The sequence below is a fragment of the Idiotropiscis lumnitzeri genome, chromosome 8 (assembly GCF_059441095.1).
Source record: "Idiotropiscis lumnitzeri isolate Australia: NSW breed Sydney's pygmy pipehorse chromosome 8, RoL_Ilum_1.0, whole genome shotgun sequence".
Classification (NCBI taxonomy): Eukaryota; Metazoa; Chordata; class Actinopteri; order Syngnathiformes; family Syngnathidae; genus Idiotropiscis; species Idiotropiscis lumnitzeri.
In genome coordinates this window covers 4,057,631-4,074,136 of record NC_142398.1, presented here as the reverse complement: position 1 = coordinate 4,074,136, position 16,506 = coordinate 4,057,631, and the positions used below count along the sequence as shown (strand labels likewise).

General features: G+C 44.2%; 1 protein-coding gene across 1 annotated transcript; it reads right to left on the bottom strand.

Annotated features, from left to right (window-relative positions):
- Positions 1-966: 966 nt before the first annotated feature.
- Positions 967-10,528, bottom strand: hapstr1b (HUWE1 associated protein modifying stress responses b). The gene is made up of 4 exons (XM_088303651.1): positions 10,063-10,528; positions 5,874-5,954; positions 2,591-2,866; positions 967-1,692 (listed from the first exon to the last, which is right to left on the bottom strand). Exons 1-4 carry the CDS (start codon positions 10,259-10,261, stop codon positions 1,442-1,444), a joined length of 807 nt encoding a protein of 268 aa, XP_088159777.1. The 5' UTR covers positions 10,262-10,528; the 3' UTR covers positions 967-1,441.
- Positions 10,529-16,506: the final 5,978 nt, after the last annotated feature.

The window sequence follows — 16,506 nt, the reverse complement described above, 5'->3', positions numbered from 1 at the left end:
TTAAACGGCAGGAGTGACTTAAAAAAAAATAAATAAATAAGTCAAGAAAATGCTGAAAGGGCTTTTACTTGTATGGTTCAAGGTACTTTTCGCGCAAGCCTGAAGTAAAATGCAGGTACATGAAAAACGACTGAAGTACAGTCAGTAAATATTTGTCCTCCTCACCACTGGTGTCAACCCACCAGCGCACAGTGTTCCGCAGGTCGTGAATTTTTATCCGCCTCAAGAAGCGACAGCTGCTAATATCTGTTTGACTCAATTTTTCTTTAAATGTGCATGTTCAGCATAGTGGAAAGCATTAGTAGCTACAACAATGTCATCTGTTGTGCTATATAAATAAAGTTGTGTTGTATTGCATCTGAAAGAGACAGCGAGGAGAATGAGACAGCAAATATAAATGAATTCAAAGCACCTCCTTTGCTATTTCTGCATACTGTATGTGTCCTGGATTCATTTTCATTGTAATTATTTCATATTTCATTTTAGTTTTCAGACTATACTTGTCGGGTGCAAGATTAAAAAAGGTCCCAACACCTTATATAGCAGCTATAGTGAAAAGATTAGAACTAGCATAGATGGGCATTTTATCCTATTTTGCCGGTCCATCCCACGAGCTGGGCACCCTTCCATTCTTATATTGTCCTCCTTATTCAAAAATATAATAGCCCTCCATCTTCATCCTTTTAAAGCGCTTCCGTCCTTGGATTTAACCCACTGCTCCCACGACACATGTAAAAAAAAAAAAAAATCAAGTTTACAGGTGCAACCACCCCTGCCCGTCTTTGCCAACCAAGCATTGGTTTGGGCTTTTCACCCAATTTGGGTTCAATTTAACCCAGCAGTTTTTAAGTGTAGTATTTGTGGTGCATTCTTGGTAACTTGGACATGCAGTGGCGGTTTTTGTGTATTTTTCCAGACTTAAACTAAATGAACTGAGGATTTTGCATTTAAAAAAAGACTAAAGACTTGCCAGACTTGTAGTTCCTTTATTTTCATAATGAGCTATTGTACATAGACAGCCCCAGTTTTATTACCTTTTTTTGTCTTTACAATATTTACCACATATAGTAACAGCACCTACGTGTTTTATTATTATTTACACACATTACATAAAGATTGTATCACAAAGCATGTGTGAACTAAAAATAAAAACAAAACTGGGGTGGCGCGTGTTTGTGTATGCATTGGGTTACTTCCAATGTAAACACGAGTGCAAACATAAATAGTGTACATGTGTTGCTTGGTAACCAAAAGTAAATGGACACGCACGCGCACTCAAAGGCCGGTGACGATGGAGCGTGTGTCGAAATCAAGTCTAATCTTTCACTTTAATTATACGTAGCAAAGCAGCTATGATGGCGCTTTAGAGGCCGTGAGGGACGGACATCTTTCAGTTCTCATCAGCCGCTCTTGGATGGTGGTGGGAGGGAAAGCGAGCCGCTCAGAGCATCCGGTTGCGTTTATGCGTGGGAGAGTCCGTGATGACGTCGCCGCAGGGGGTGGCGCCCCGCTTGCGATTGGCGGCCGAATCCAGGTGGAGGGCCATTTCCTCAGCTATGAAGGTGTTCAGGTCCACATCGTGAAGGCCGTTGCGGCGCCGGCCGTGGGATGGCGCCACTGCCGGAAGGGTGGGTGAGCCTGGCGGCGGGCCTGATGAGCGCACCGAGATGCTAGCCATGGCGCCGCTGAGACCTGAGGGAGGTACAAATGTTGAGATCTTCACTCGAGACTTAGTCCTACACTCTCGCATTTAGTTTAATACTCGGTTTAACTAGTCTCTTGCCCTGCGACACCCCCCAAAACATTTTGGCCAGTTTTCTGACATTTCTCCTCCCTCCTTCTGCTGATCAGAGAATGGTCCAGGCGCATGAAACTTTCCGCATTTTCTTCAACTACTCTGATGTGAAATGCGCTCTAAAAATAGTTGTATTGTATATTATATACTTTATTTACATTTTATTCTTTTTTTCACGCATTGGCATTGTCATGAAAGTAACTAGATTTAACTTGTCAAGAGGAGCCATTGCATTATGACATGCACATTGTGCAGAGTACTTTTTTGAATGTTGCAGACTAGAACAGGCCAGAGGAGCTGCAAGAGTGGGAATTATCAAGGCAGTGCCCGAGGGACCGGTTAGCCCCCAAAGACCACAAAGTAGCTCAGTGCTTTTCTAGGAATTTTGTATAAACATCCATTCATCCATTATCAGATCCGCATATCCTCACAAGGGTCGCAGGCATGCTGGAGGCTTTCCCAGCCATCTGCAGACAGCAGGCAGAGTACACCCTGGAGTGTTTGCCAGCCAGTCCCAGGGCACACTAAGATGAAAAACCACTCGTGCTCACAATAAGAGATGCTGTATAAACACTTTCAGAGATCTCTAGAAATAAAGTGTTGCATACTGACATGTATTCATTAACTAACTCGTTAAAATCAAGATTGCTGCCGTCACAGAGACGAATCATTATCAATTGAGGAAATTTCTTTCAAAACAGTATCCCTTCACATTAATCAGGACCCAGTAAGCAACTCTCACGTTCAAAAAACATTCCCCTCAAGCGCGGCACTGCAAAGTGTATCCGTACTGACCATGCAGGGCGATGGCCTCTCTGAAGGGTTGCAGGTCTGTCTCCACGGAGCTGCTCGACTCAGGTGGCGCTGGCCGGCCGGCGGCCACCATGGTTCCCCGGGGCGGGGCTCGGGCCGCCCTAGGAGGAGGGTTCTTGCCGCACAGGAAGCTGATGAGGTCCTCCCGCCGGATGGTTCTCCGCCGCTTCTTCACCCAGGCCATCACCTCTTTGTTGCGCCGCTGGTAGCCAATCTGGATCCCCAGGTCATAGCTGCGCTGGCGGGCCTCCATGCTCTCTGGACAACAACAAAAAGCTCTTATACGTTATTCATGCTAAGCACCATCACAAACAATGACAAAACCTAAAACCCTCTGAATCACCCACAACCCATCATAATTTCAAAAAAGGAGAAAACCCCCCCCCCCCCCTTTTTTTTTTCTTTCTTTGTGTGTAATACGGTCCCCTGTTGTTCTGATAACACTGGCCAATTTTGTTTTGTTTTTTTGTGCCAAAGATATTTTAATGGTTTGTGGTTAATTCTAGGTTACAGAGTCTGAAAATGACTTCCATTTTTTTTTTTTTTTTTTTAAATTGACTCGTGTTTTAGAGACATCATTATCAGGGAGGGACTGAATATTGGCAGGGCTGAATCAATGAAAAGTATGTTGACTTCAAGGAACTATTCATTTACAGAGAGACAGAGAGCTAGAGAGCTAGAGAGCGTGCAAGAGAGTGAGAGAGCGGGCGAGAGAGCGAGAGAGCGAGAGAGAGCGTTGCTCTAACTCCGTGCACCAGAAAAAATATGAAATATTTACATTAAGAATTGAACCCAATACAGTTACATTAATCATGTATGTTACTGAACATGACCTGATCAAAACAATAACTTGAAACAAATTCCAACCACAGAGCGGGCTGTGTAAATAACGTGTCAAAAACACAATGTAAACTCATGACACCAAAGGATCTGTAGCACCCTTAGTGGTACCCAAAGCTAATGACACGTACACTCATCTGGGTTGAGATAAATGGATACCCTTAATTATCAATAAGACTCGCAAGAATAGCATCATGTTAAGTTAAACAGCATGAATTGATTGCCTTCGCAACACAACGTGCCAAACAAAAAAATATATGAAAAGGAAACTTAAATAGAGCTCTTCTGTGAGAAGCTACAAATTGAAAAATGTCGTACATATGTGTATGGGTACACTGTTCCCAATGTTCTGCTAATACCCAAGTAGCTTCTTGTGTTCTTATTACTTTTACTGCCTTATTTTGACTTATGAGTGGAATGCCAAGCGTCGGACATGGCTAACACTGGCGCTAGTACATTGCGATAGGGAACTCCTTTATTTGTACGTCTCATACAAATAAAGAAGTCACCATCCGGAAGCGTTTAATCGGGTAAATGGGCATAATATCGTAGTATTGTACAGAGGCGACTGTTCATTTGTTTGAACGAAGTTATGCCATTCTCTCATTCCGTGTATGACTAATGCCCGCGCCGTTGGTTTAGCTGCTGCATCTTCATTGGTTTGAAAACACACAATGTCACGGTCGTGGCATGCGTTCTGATTTTTTTCTCTCGAACATTGGATTGAAGCCATTTTCGTTTGATAGTGATCACGTGACTATTCATAGATTCATTTAGGGCTGTGACGATAATTCGATATCGATATGTATCACGATAGGTGGGTGAGTGATAGCAATAGAAAACGGACACGCACGGGACGAAACGGCCCGGAGCTCTAGTACACTCGACCTCCGTTGCATGGGAGGCGGGCGAACGTAGCAGTGAAGCCGCTAACAAGCACTCTCCGCGGACACGCACGAGATGTGCACCCACCGCAGACACGCACGGGACAAAACGGCCAGTAGCAGCAGCACACGAGAACTCCGTCGCAAGAGAAGCGGGCGAACGTAGCAGTGAAGCCGCTAACAAGCACTCTTCGCGGACACGCATGAGACGTGCACCCACCGCGGACACGCACGGGACAAAACTGCCCATAGCAGCAGCACACGAGAACTCCGTCGCAAGGGAAGTGGGTGTACGTAGCAGTGAAGCCGCTAACAAGCACCCTCCGCGGACACGCACTGGACAAAACGGCGCGTAGCACCAGAATTTTTCCATCTGAATGGAGGCCGGCGTGCATTGTACATTGTCAAATAAAACAAATCGGAATTCAGACCTTTTCCCTGTTTTATTTTCAATAGTTGTTGTAAATTCCTCATTTACTGCTCTGTTTATACAGGTATTGGTTTGCCGTTTAATTTGCGTATTTAACAACAGGCATGTTTTCGGGCAGCTAATGGGTCTTTGTATTTATGTTGGGCATATTGTTGGACAGCTAAGCGGTCGTAAGAGAGACGCATCGAGTCCGTTAGCCGTTAGCTCGGATGTCCGATTGCTACACTTTTCGTCGTCGTGTATGCTGCAGAATGAAAAGTGAGTTATTGAGCTCTGTTGAATTGATTGGAGTGCTATTAAAGCTACGTTGTTCTCTATCCCTGTGTGCGGTCACGCTCTTTGGTTCGATAGACTGTTTGTATGATTGATATTGATCCATATATATATATATATATATATATATATATATATATAAATAGATAGATATATCTATATATATAGATATATATATAGATAGATATATATATAGATAGATAGATAGATAAAATAATAATTCAATATCTAATCGACATGCATGTCTACCGATATAGTTTTCAGCCATATCGCCCAGCCCTAGATTCATTCATAGAGATTCATATTGATATTGAATTGTCGCCCCAGCCCAATGTATAGTATCACCAACACAGGCAATACAAAATCTAAATCATTACAAAATTATTTGGTAAAACATAAAACAGTAGCATAGCATTTCACATTTTGGATATTAATAATTAAAATTTACTTTTTTAGATTTTATATAACCAAAACGAATTAACATAATGGCACACGGCTCAGTAGACGACTGGTTAACACGTCCGCCTCACAGTTGAGAGGTGTAAGGGTTTGATTCCGGGCTTCAGCCTTCCAAACTGGAGCAACAATTTCTATCTAGAAAAATTCACTCACAAAAACTCAGTCAAATGCTTGCCCTCAGCTACTATAAAAAAATAATTTACCAGTCTTTGCAAAACAGAAATAAATGACAGCTAGAAATAATCCATAGAGGTAAAACTATCATGTATGTAAATTAATCGGAAATAACACAATTGTTCCTTTAGACAAATGTTTGTGATGACCACCACATTGCATAATAGAAATAAACAGAAATGACTGGAAATATGTGATTACTCACCTTTGTACATGTTAGTGACGGCGGTGGCTGCATTCTGGAAGGGCACCCAGAGGGAAAGGCCTTGCTGCTGACATTCTCTGTCTGCAAATCACATTTTACACACTTCATCTATCCATTTTTACACCTAAATAAAATAATCAAATTTCCAATACTATTCTTTGTTTTCCTCCTTCCCTTGTACAAAATGAAATTCGCAACATTGTATAAAACAGATTGGGACCCGACTGATTAATCAGTCAACCGCTATTGCCCTTTAAAAACAACCCTAATCTGCCCATACGTTGCCAAATAAACGCCAATATATTCTTACTTTCTCATGATGCAGTAAATACCTTCAATGTTGATGTCACAGAAAATGTTCTTGGCTTGTTTGTCCACCAGATGGCGCCGATTCAATTTGATCCAATGAGCAGCTAGTAAGCAAATGACCCCGTTGTCCAAGTTGTTGACAACAAGACTGGAAAAATTTGGGGTCATGTTGGTACTGCATCAAAACCCAAGATTTGACAGCAAAATCTTGTAGTTCTCACAGCCAGTAACAAGTGAAGATGGAGAACAGCAATGTTTAACTGGTTCAATTGTTTAAGTCTTAAATCCAGCTTGTCCCCCAGGAGAAAGTTTTGTTAAGTTTCCACATTGGCGTGACTGTGAATACACATTTCGTACCAGGAAAATTTTTTCACGTCTGAGAAAGTTTTTTTTTTTGTTGTTTTTTTAATTTTTAGGTGATCACTTCAAAGCAACAACTGCAATATAAAAGAAGAAGTGTGATATAATCATCAGTTCATGATTTTTGCATGTTTTGGTATCCATGTATGTTGTCAAGTTAAACCAGTGATTCTCAAATAGTGGGCGCGGTGCGATGCTGAGGGGGGCGCGTGGGACCCTGGAGAACATGTTTTTTTGCAGTTTTGGGACTGAAAAAGCCGATCTCAGACAACGCGAGTTTGAGCCCCTAGTTCACGCAGTATTGGTTTAAAAAAAGTGTCGCCCTGCCACGCAGTACTGATTAAAAAAGTGCCGCCCTGTCACTCGTTGACCCAGAAGTGATTTCTTTCGCCGCTACTTAAATGCACCGCGCCAAGCTATCTTGCGCCGCAGCAGAGCGGACTTTATTTGAACTATATGCAAGTCCGAGCACAGCAGAAGCAACAAGGTACTTGATGGCAAATAAACGACTCCGCAAACAAGTAGCGTTCTAAACGAGGAGGCGAGCAAGGAGGCGCTAAACGCGCTAATTGCTAAAATGAGTTGCTTCGATGTATGCTCGACTTTTAACAGAAGTCTGACTCGAACCGCGTTTGGGCGGTGAGCCAGCAGCTACGAACAGAAATGTTGTATTGCAACCATTACATATCTAAACATAAAATAAGACGACTGTTACGTTAACAATTTAGCAGACGCTCTTAGGCTGGAACACGGAAATGGCTGACGTCATCACAACGAAGAGGTTCGACGTCAAACGTATTGTAAACATAAAAAAAAAGCGTACAGTTAACATTAAAACTGTTGCTTTATGTTATTTATATAGAATTTTTGTTCAAAATCCCCCTGGCTCTTTTTGTCTTTTCTTTATTATGCACGTATTCATAGCTGTTTAGGTTGTTCATGTTAATAAAGTTAAAAAAAAAAAAAAAAAAAACGTATGGTAACTATTTAGTAGTGATGGGTCCAGCGACACTGAGGCGTCGACGCGCGCGCCGAGCTTCCAGGGCAAACCCCGTGTCGGTGCGCGTACTGGTTTAAGAAAGTCACGTGACCACTATCGGAACCGCGTCGACACAGCGGTCGCGCGCCAAACTGTGTTTATAAGGAAGCACATCTGTCAACAGGATGGACGCTCAAAACAAGCATCGAGTTATTGGCGTGTTACTCTGCGTTAAATATCCGCAAGATGGAAGACGTCACTGGTAAACGCAAGTTTTCTGCCGTGTGCGCACTCAGAGGTGCAGCGCTATATGTCAGCAGGAGACGTTGCACGTACGGAACACTCGCTCTTATACTGGAAGTCCATGGAGGCAACGTTCCCTCACCTATTTATATTAGCCACACAGGCGTTGTGCACACCGGCCTCTTCAGTGCCTTGTGGGAGGATCTTCTCAAATGCGGGGGAAATTGCCTCAAAAAAAAGAAATAGACTGAATAACAAAACGCTGGAGAAACTAATTTTTTTTAAATAAAAATCTTTAATTACAATGACTCCATTGTCATTCACAACACTTTTACTTGGGCATTCAGACAGATGTTCACTTAATTTATCAACTGCGTCTCGAATATCAAAGATTTTTTTTTTATGAAATTGCGTGTATGTAAAAATAATGTGAAAGCAAATGCCTAATCAGAATCAGAAATCCCTTTGTCATTGTACTCAAGTGTGCAACGAGATTAATCAACGAGCTCCCCTCTCCAGTGCAATACTTCAGTTAAATATATAAATTAGATAAGAGAATAATTAATGCGATGGAAAGTAATACAAAATAGGATATATAAAAACAGATCACGTCGCTAATCAATGGAATTGGATAAAATTAGTTTGACAGATCAGTGTCAGATGACCCTGTCAAATGTTTCCTAAAAGTCTACCAGGTGTCAGTATTCAGCAACACAGTGTCAACACAGTGTCAATACATTGTGTCACTGTGTCGAAAAGATACAGGATGCCTCATCTACCCATCACTACTATTTAGCAACTGATCAATATTTGCACAACAGTACTGAGTTTCGAGATCCACACAAAAGTCGTTCTCAAAATGATATTTTTTTATCAATTTATCTTTGTTAAGGACAATCTAACATGACTATACAAAGAACATGTACATTAGTACAAAATGTTAAAAAAAATGGGTTGTGGTGGGGCGCAAATTGTTTTCTTCTTGGTAGGGGGGGCGTGACAGGAAATAATTGAGAACCACTGAGTTAAACAAACAAGATAAAAAGATAATAATAATAATTAAGATGAAACACTGTGATACATTGGGGTGAAATGAAGTGTTTTTGTGAAACAGGGTTCTTCTACATTAACAGCGTTCTGGTGGCCCGAGACAACTATGTGACTGTTGGGCCGCCTGAAGTTCACGTATGGTGGCCTGAGGCCAGAACATATTTCAGAAATATGATAAAATCATCACATTCTTGCTTATTTAATATTCAATATTAATGAGTTTTAACTGCTAAATTTATCAATCACCATGGATCTTTTTGATATTAAGGGGGGAAAAAAACACAAAAGTTGCGAGTGACTTCCCTCACCCACGACCCTTGTAATGACTAAAGTTCCAGACTGTTTTGGCTGTCCAATGTATTCAAAAGAACATTAAAATTTAAGACAGGACGACCTTTAAAATGTTCAACCAGGCCTTGCTTTTATTTTTTAATTTAATGGATTTTTACCGCCTTGGTCTTTTTATAGTCTCATCTTGTCAGGGTTTGCTGTCTCAGTTCTAATGTCAATCTATCTTGGATAGTGTGTTCTTGAGCACAACACTGATCTGCAGTATCCTTGGGATTCAATACAAGCATTTGTAACTTTTTTTTAGCTCAACTAAATTTGGAAATACTATACCTCAGTCAGAAAAAGGGCTGCTTTTTGTCAACACTAGTGAAGAAAACTGCGGGCAGTGGGTGAGGAAAGGGAGGCCATTTGAGCCCTGCTCAGGCCAATGAACGCATGTATGCTTCAACATAATAGATGGCAATAGTTCAAGTCCCAAAAACAGACGGGAGGAGGAGGGTGGACAAGGGCTGGCTAGTTACTCATTAGCGGATATGACCGCAAAGTAGCATTAGCTTAGCATCCAGGAGGAGACAGCCGAAGACATATAAACGGGGTTATCAATCATTCCAACACACTTGTCTATAAGTGTGTATTTTAAAACTCCCCACTGGGCTAATGGCTTCTGAGTGGTTACACTTGAACAACTGTGACCGACTAGATGCTAACAGCTAATGTTAGCATCGAGTTACATCGATCTCGCCAACCCGGCGGTAGCGGATATTAAAAAAACGTTTACTGGTCACGATATTACCAACACGACGTTGAAAGACACAATCTAGTCATTGGGAGGTTGGCGTTCAGTTAAATTGAGCTAAAGAGCGGCTAGCCAGCATTAGCCGGTGTCCTTTGTGTACCCCCCTCTCCTGTTCTGTTCTCTTCTCTTTCCCCTCAACCCGCCTGTCATCATGGACGTACCTTTGTAGAGCTGCGCCACCGCCGTAGCCGAGTTCTGGAAGAGGTGCCACAGCTTCTGTTGATTCTGCTCCGTCTCCTCGTCGCACAGTGGCTCGCTCTGCTCGGCGGCGGCGAGGCACTGGCGCTCCCACTTGGAGAACCAGTGCTCGGGGCCGTGCTCTTGGATTTCGGCTTCTCCCTCCTCCTTCCGTTCCTCCATGGCTAACGGGTTAGCCTCGAAGCTAGCCCGCCTGACCAGCCGCTTGAATGTGCGATCTCTTTGTCGGGAGTTGCCGGTCCTTCGTGGATTTTGTTCGGTACTTAGTGGGAAAGAATAATGTTCCACGGCCTCCAGCGCCGAAGAGGAGAAGAGTGGGGCGGGGGGACGGATAATTACAGCTAGAGTCGCATTGTATCTGTCGGATAGTCCGCCCTACGTACACAATACACACACACGCACACACCACTGCACTAGAAAGACAACACACGAATTTCTGCCTTTAGCCCCGCCCACTTTGCGTCCATTCCGAAAGACGATTGGTTAAAATGACTCTTAGCGTGGCTCTTGGGGCTGTATATTTTCATTGGCTAGGTGGTAACACGCTGGGGAGAACACTAACTCTGATTGGTTGAGATAATAAAAAAAAGACACCGAAGACTCGCGTTTTATAAGAAGTGTGCAAATTGCTTACCCGCGAAGAAAAAAATCTGTCCGCTGCCCAGGGTAGTGCGCATGCATTGAGTGAAGGTGTTGTTCTTATTCTGCTAGAATATGTATATCCCCTTTGTAACTTTACTTGGGAAAACGGGATCCTACTCGTTTGATGTATAAAATGAGTACGAGTTGATGAGAAGACCTAGTGTGCGAGTTGTCATTGAACGCACCTCAAATCCAATGCAGAACTTGAGTACCTTTATTTTTAGTTTTCGTTTGTTTCCAGACGCGCTCAGCCATTGATTGTTACAGAAAAAATCAACCAGTACGTGTTCTCTAACAGGAGACCACCCATCTGTGCCTTACCACTTAAATATGATCCTACTGGAAACCAGTGGCAGGCCGAAGCATTTCACACGTAGGCCTCCAGTCCTAAGTCCTATTTTGTCCTTTTATATTTTGACTGATTCATTTATGGCAGTCAGTATCGGTTTAGGTTGTTTTGTTCCCTGACATGTTTCGGCGAGTCTTTCACCTTCTTCAGAGTGTCATATGATTTAGTCATGTCATTATCCACACCACTTATCCTGTACAGTGTCACAGGAGGGTGCTGGAGCCTATTCCAGCTGACTCCGGGCGAAAGGCGCACTACTCCCTGAACTGGTCGCCAGCCAGTCACAGGGCAGACATAGACACCGTCACTGAGTGGGAACTGAACCCACGCTGCCTACACACAACTCAGGCGAGTGTACCACTACACCATCAGTGACCACATGATTTAGTCCTACTTGATTTGAATCCACCTCATAATAGCGTGATTTATGCCACCACGGTAGGACAAATAATATACAGTGACACACTTAGACAGTACTGAGTGAGTTTTGACTTAGCTTCTCTTAAAAGGTCCGTCTTGAAAATGGCCTCGTAAGTGTATCTGCAATTAAATCCACACTTTTCCTTCCTTCGGCCATTGTGGTTTTAAAAAAGCAAGAATATATTTTACTTTTTCGAACGATTGCCAGTTACGACTTCCGGGTGTGTTGATTACGCATAGGGCTGCCCCCTCACAAGTGAGTATCCAATCACAAACCGCGTTCATCACCTTCAGCGTAAGGCCAGCGAGAAGGCCTTATAGTGATCAACTCGTGATCTGATTGGCTATCGTAACTGTGAACTCTGAAAACTCATTGACTTTGATAGAACGGATGCCCGCATAATTGTATCAGAAGGCCTCGGACAAATAATGTGTGCTACTGGTATTGTGAAATCTGCCTGGCAACACGAGCTAGCTGAAATCTGATTGGATAAAAACTCTAACTAAAAATACAACCCTGGGATATAATATGACATCAATGTGAAGAATACGATCATGATTTCTTGATTATGTTAGGCCAGCAGAGAAGTTCCTTGAAGGCTTTCCACCCATTTCGGCGGATTCAATCACTTACTGTACGTGTTAAATTGTAACGAATTATGCGTTGAAAACCACATGAACGAATATTACCACTCTGCAAAACCACGTTTAAATGGCTGCAAATCAAAAACACACACAAAAAAAATTATGTTTCATGTCTTTAAATTAAAACAAACTCTGCCCCCGGTAGTCAGGGAATAAATATTGTTTTCGAGTGAAAAAGTACTTTGGCACAACACTTGTCTTACTGCATTGTGTCCAGTGGGGGGCGGCAAATCTGTGGAAATCGGATCTTGCAGTTCCACTACCTCTGGTCATTGGAAATGTGAGCGGAACACATTATTTCGAGGTTGATTTTGGCGATTAAACTTATCTTTATAGAAGGTGATAATATTTAGGTGACGCCACGAGTACCGGTTATCTCGTTGGAACGAGGACATGGGAGATTTTTTTGGACCATTATCCAGTTTTTAACTGTTTAGACTATAGTGTATTTCATGCCATTAACTATAAAATAAGCACAAACTCTGAACGATTGCAACACAGTACAATGCCAAAGTTTTAAATAGCAAAAAAAGAAAAGAAAATTCTCATATAAACTCAAACGCTTTCCTGAATCCAACATCTTTACTTATCCATCCATTATCTGTACTGCTTCTCCTCACTAGGATCATGTGGGGTGGGGAAGCTGGAACTATCCCAGCTATCTTTGGGCAGTAGGTGGGGTATACCCTGAACTGGTTCCCAGCCACTCGCAGCGCACACAGAGACTGCACACTTGCTTGTCCAAAACAATTTTGTACTGTGAATGCCCATAAAGGCACATAAACAGATTGCATATTTTCTGAACAATAGAGCGCCCCTACCGGCGAAAGAAAAACTCACAGAAAAGCCTCACCGTTGTATTAGCCGCTGTGGTGTGATCTGTGTGTATGTACCGGGTGGTGATGGTTTAACCCAGACACCCCCTTTATGTTGTGGTATGGTCCATTGGCCTTATCTGGGACAATGAGCGGGCGCTACGCAGTTCAGCTGTAGTGGCATCCTTATTTGCAGGATTAAAAACACAACATGGTGTCAGAAGTGGCTACAGGCGAGTGTCCAGAGTAAGTTTGTGAAGTCCTGAGTTTATTGGAAACGGTGGACGTGATGGACGGAGAACAAGATGAGCCGTGTTCGCGAAGCGGCCAACGTGCTTCTGCGTCGGGGATACATGAGGCAGCTGTGGTGGTGCCGGGTGCGACGTTCAGCATTCAACCGCCGGAGCAGTTCGACTTCAGCAAACCCCAGGACTGGGAGAGATGGATTAGGAGGTTCGAGAGGTTTCGGCAGGCCAGCAACCTTCACTCATCTTCCCAGGAAAATCAAGTGAACACGCAAATATACTGTATGGGCGACGAGGCGGACGACATTTTGAAAGGACTGAACCTGTCTTACGCGCGTGAGAGGCAGTATGACGCAGTAAGGAATGCTTTCCATGCCTTCTTCATTGTTTCAAAGAACGTGATATACGAAAGAGCACGCTTTAATATGAGGAAGCAAGGGGAAACCGAAAGTGTGGATTCCTTTTTGACTGCTTTGTACACATTGTCAGAACACTGTGAGTATGGTGCTCTGCATAACGAACTGATTAGGGACAGACTAGTGGTAGGACTAGTTGATTCCAAACTGTCTGAACGTATGCAGATGGATAAAGACCTAACGTTGGACAAAGCAATCAGCATGGCAAGGCAGAGTGAGGAAATAAAACGTCAGCAAACAAGTCTGCGAGGTGAGGCGTCTGCTAAAGTCGACAGAGTTGCATTCAGAGGCAAGCAACTGCACAAGAAGCCAAAGGCTCAGAAAGAGATGGGCAGTAACGCTTACAGCTGTGGAAAAAGGCAAATGTGGAAAAAGTCAATCGCACCATCCTAGCCAATGCCCTGCTAATGATGTCATATGTCACGGCTGTGGAAAAAAAGGACATTTTAAATGAGTGTGCCTATCAGCCAAATCAGTCAATGAGGTTCAGGAGAACTCAGAGGATGAAAGCCTGTTTCTAGGTTCTGTGGCAGCAGGAAATGACCCATGGACTGTTAATCTCAAACTGAAAAACAAAAAAGTCCGGTTCAAAATTGACACTGGCGCAGATGTGACAGTGATTCCGAAATATGTGTTCGATGCAGTGTACACCAGCAACAAACCCTCCCTACACAAAGCACCTAAACCCCTGCTGGGTCCAGGCGGCTTTCCACTTGATGTGCTGGGGGCCACGAACATCCTGCTGCGGAGGCGAGGAAGAGAGACTGTCGAGGAAGTGTTTGTGGTCAGGAGCCTGCACATAGCTCTGCTCGGTAGGTCAGCCAATGTGAAGTTGGGCCTAGTAGCTCGTCTGGACAGCATTAGCATTCAGACCCTGAAAGACTGCTATCCGAAGCTATGCGACGGTCTGGGGGTGGTTGAGCAGCCTTACACCATCAAGCTGAAGGACGATGCAGTGCCACATTCGCTGAAGACTCCACGAAGGATCCCTCTTCCTTTAATGCCCAAAGTCAAAAAGGAGCTGGAGCGCATGGAGAGGATCGGGGTCATCAGTAGAGTGGAGGAGCCCACAGATTGGTGCTCGGGCATGGTGGTGGTGCCTAAAAAGAATGCCGATCCACGCATATGTGTCGACCTAACCAAGCTTAATGAGTCGGTGAGGCGAGAAAAGTACATCCTTCCGTCAGTTGAGCAGACGCTGGGCTCACTAGCAGGCGCTAAGATTTTCAGCAAGCTCGACGCCAACATGGGGTTCTGGCAGATTCCGTTGGCTGAGGAGTCAGCAAAGTTGACTACCTTCATCACGCCCTTCGGGAGGTTCTACTTCAACCGACTGCCATTCAGAATTACTTCTGCGCCGGAGCATTTCCAAAACCGAATGGCCACACAAGTCACAGAAGGCCTGGAAGGAGTAGTGTGTCACATGGATGATCTGCTTGTATGGGGGACCGCCACAGGAAGACCATGATTCTCGACTTCATGCCGTTCTAAAAAAGATGGTGGATGCTGGAATGACACTCAACCTTGAGAAGTGGGAAATCTCAGTTCAAGAAGTGAAATTCCTGGGCCACATCATCTCAGACAAGGGAGTGAAGTCCGATCCAGCCAAAACGTTAGCTGTCAGAAAGATGGCTGAGCCAACTAATGTCAGTGAGTTGCGCAGCTTCCTAGGCATGGTGAACTAGCTGGGAAGGTTTGTGCCGCAGCTGGCAGAGAAGGATAAAGCGCTCAGGGACCTGCTCTCGAAGAAGAACTGTTGGGTCTGGGGAGCTGACCAAGTCCTAGCTTTCAATAGACTGAAAGAGGAGCTCTCTTCCACGCCTGTGCTGGCGCTATATGACCCGAACAAGGAGACTAAGGTGTCGGCTGACGCGTCTTCCTTTGGGTTGGGAGCAGTGCTTCTGCAAAAGTGGAGCGATGAATGGAGACCTGTCGCCTACGCATCGCATTCTCTCACAGCGGTAGAACAGAGATACGCACAGGTCGAAAAGGAGGCCCTTGCACTCACTTGGGCATGTGAACGCTTTAGAGATTTCCTGTTAGGACATCACTTTGGGTTGGAGACCGATCACAAGCCTCTGCTGAGTCTCCTAGGTGCTCAAGCCTTGGACACTCTCCCACCACGCATACAGCGCTTCAGGATGAGGCTCATGGGATACTCATACACAATGTCTCATGTTGCCGGAAAGAATCTGTGGACAGCCGACACTCTGTCACGTGCACCATTGCATGCAGAAACAACACGCGCAGACAATGAGCTCATGGAGAGCACAAATATCTATGTAGACAGCATCATCGACAATCTTCCAGTGAGCGCCACCTACATGGACGTTCTCAGAGAAAACCTTAAAGCTGACAGTGTGTGCTCTGCTGTCATGAAACTGTGCCAGGAGGGCTGGACTGCCAACAATTCCTGTAGCGGGGTCCTGAAGCTGTACTGGGCAGAACGTGCCTTTCTTACCGTCCACGATGGTCTCCTGTTAAAGGGGACCAGGCTAGTAATTCCGTCAACGATGCGGAACGATGTCCTTGCTAAGTTACATGAGGGTCACCAGGGAGTAGTGAAGTGCAGGGAGCGCGCTAGACAAACTGTGTGGTGGCCAGGCCTAAGTCAACAACTCAACGAGCTAGTCCAGAAATGTAGAACGTGCATTAAAGAGCGCACAAATCACATTGAACCACTCATGCCCTCAGAACTCCCGGAGAGACCTTGGCAAAAGCTTGGGGCGGACCTGTTCACTTTGGCAGGGAAATCGTACTTGGTGGTCGTCGACTACTATTCCAGGTATGTGGAAGTAGCAAACCTTTCCCTCACAAAGTCTGCTGACATCACTGTGCATCTCAAGTCCATTTTTGCCCGTCATGGAGTGCCTGA

Coding starts and splice junctions, on each gene's coding strand:
- hapstr1b (XM_088303651.1), bottom strand. CDS start 10,261: ATGGAGGAACGGAAGGAGGAGGGAGAAGCCGAAATCCAAGAGCACGGC. Junction 5,955..10,062: donor GGTGGCGCAGCTCTACAAAG/GTACGTCCATGA, acceptor TGTGATTTGCAG/ACAGAGAATGTCAGCAGCAA. Junction 2,867..5,873: donor CGTCACTAACATGTACAAAG/GTGAGTAATCAC, acceptor GTTGTTGTCCAG/AGAGCATGGAGGCCCGCCAG.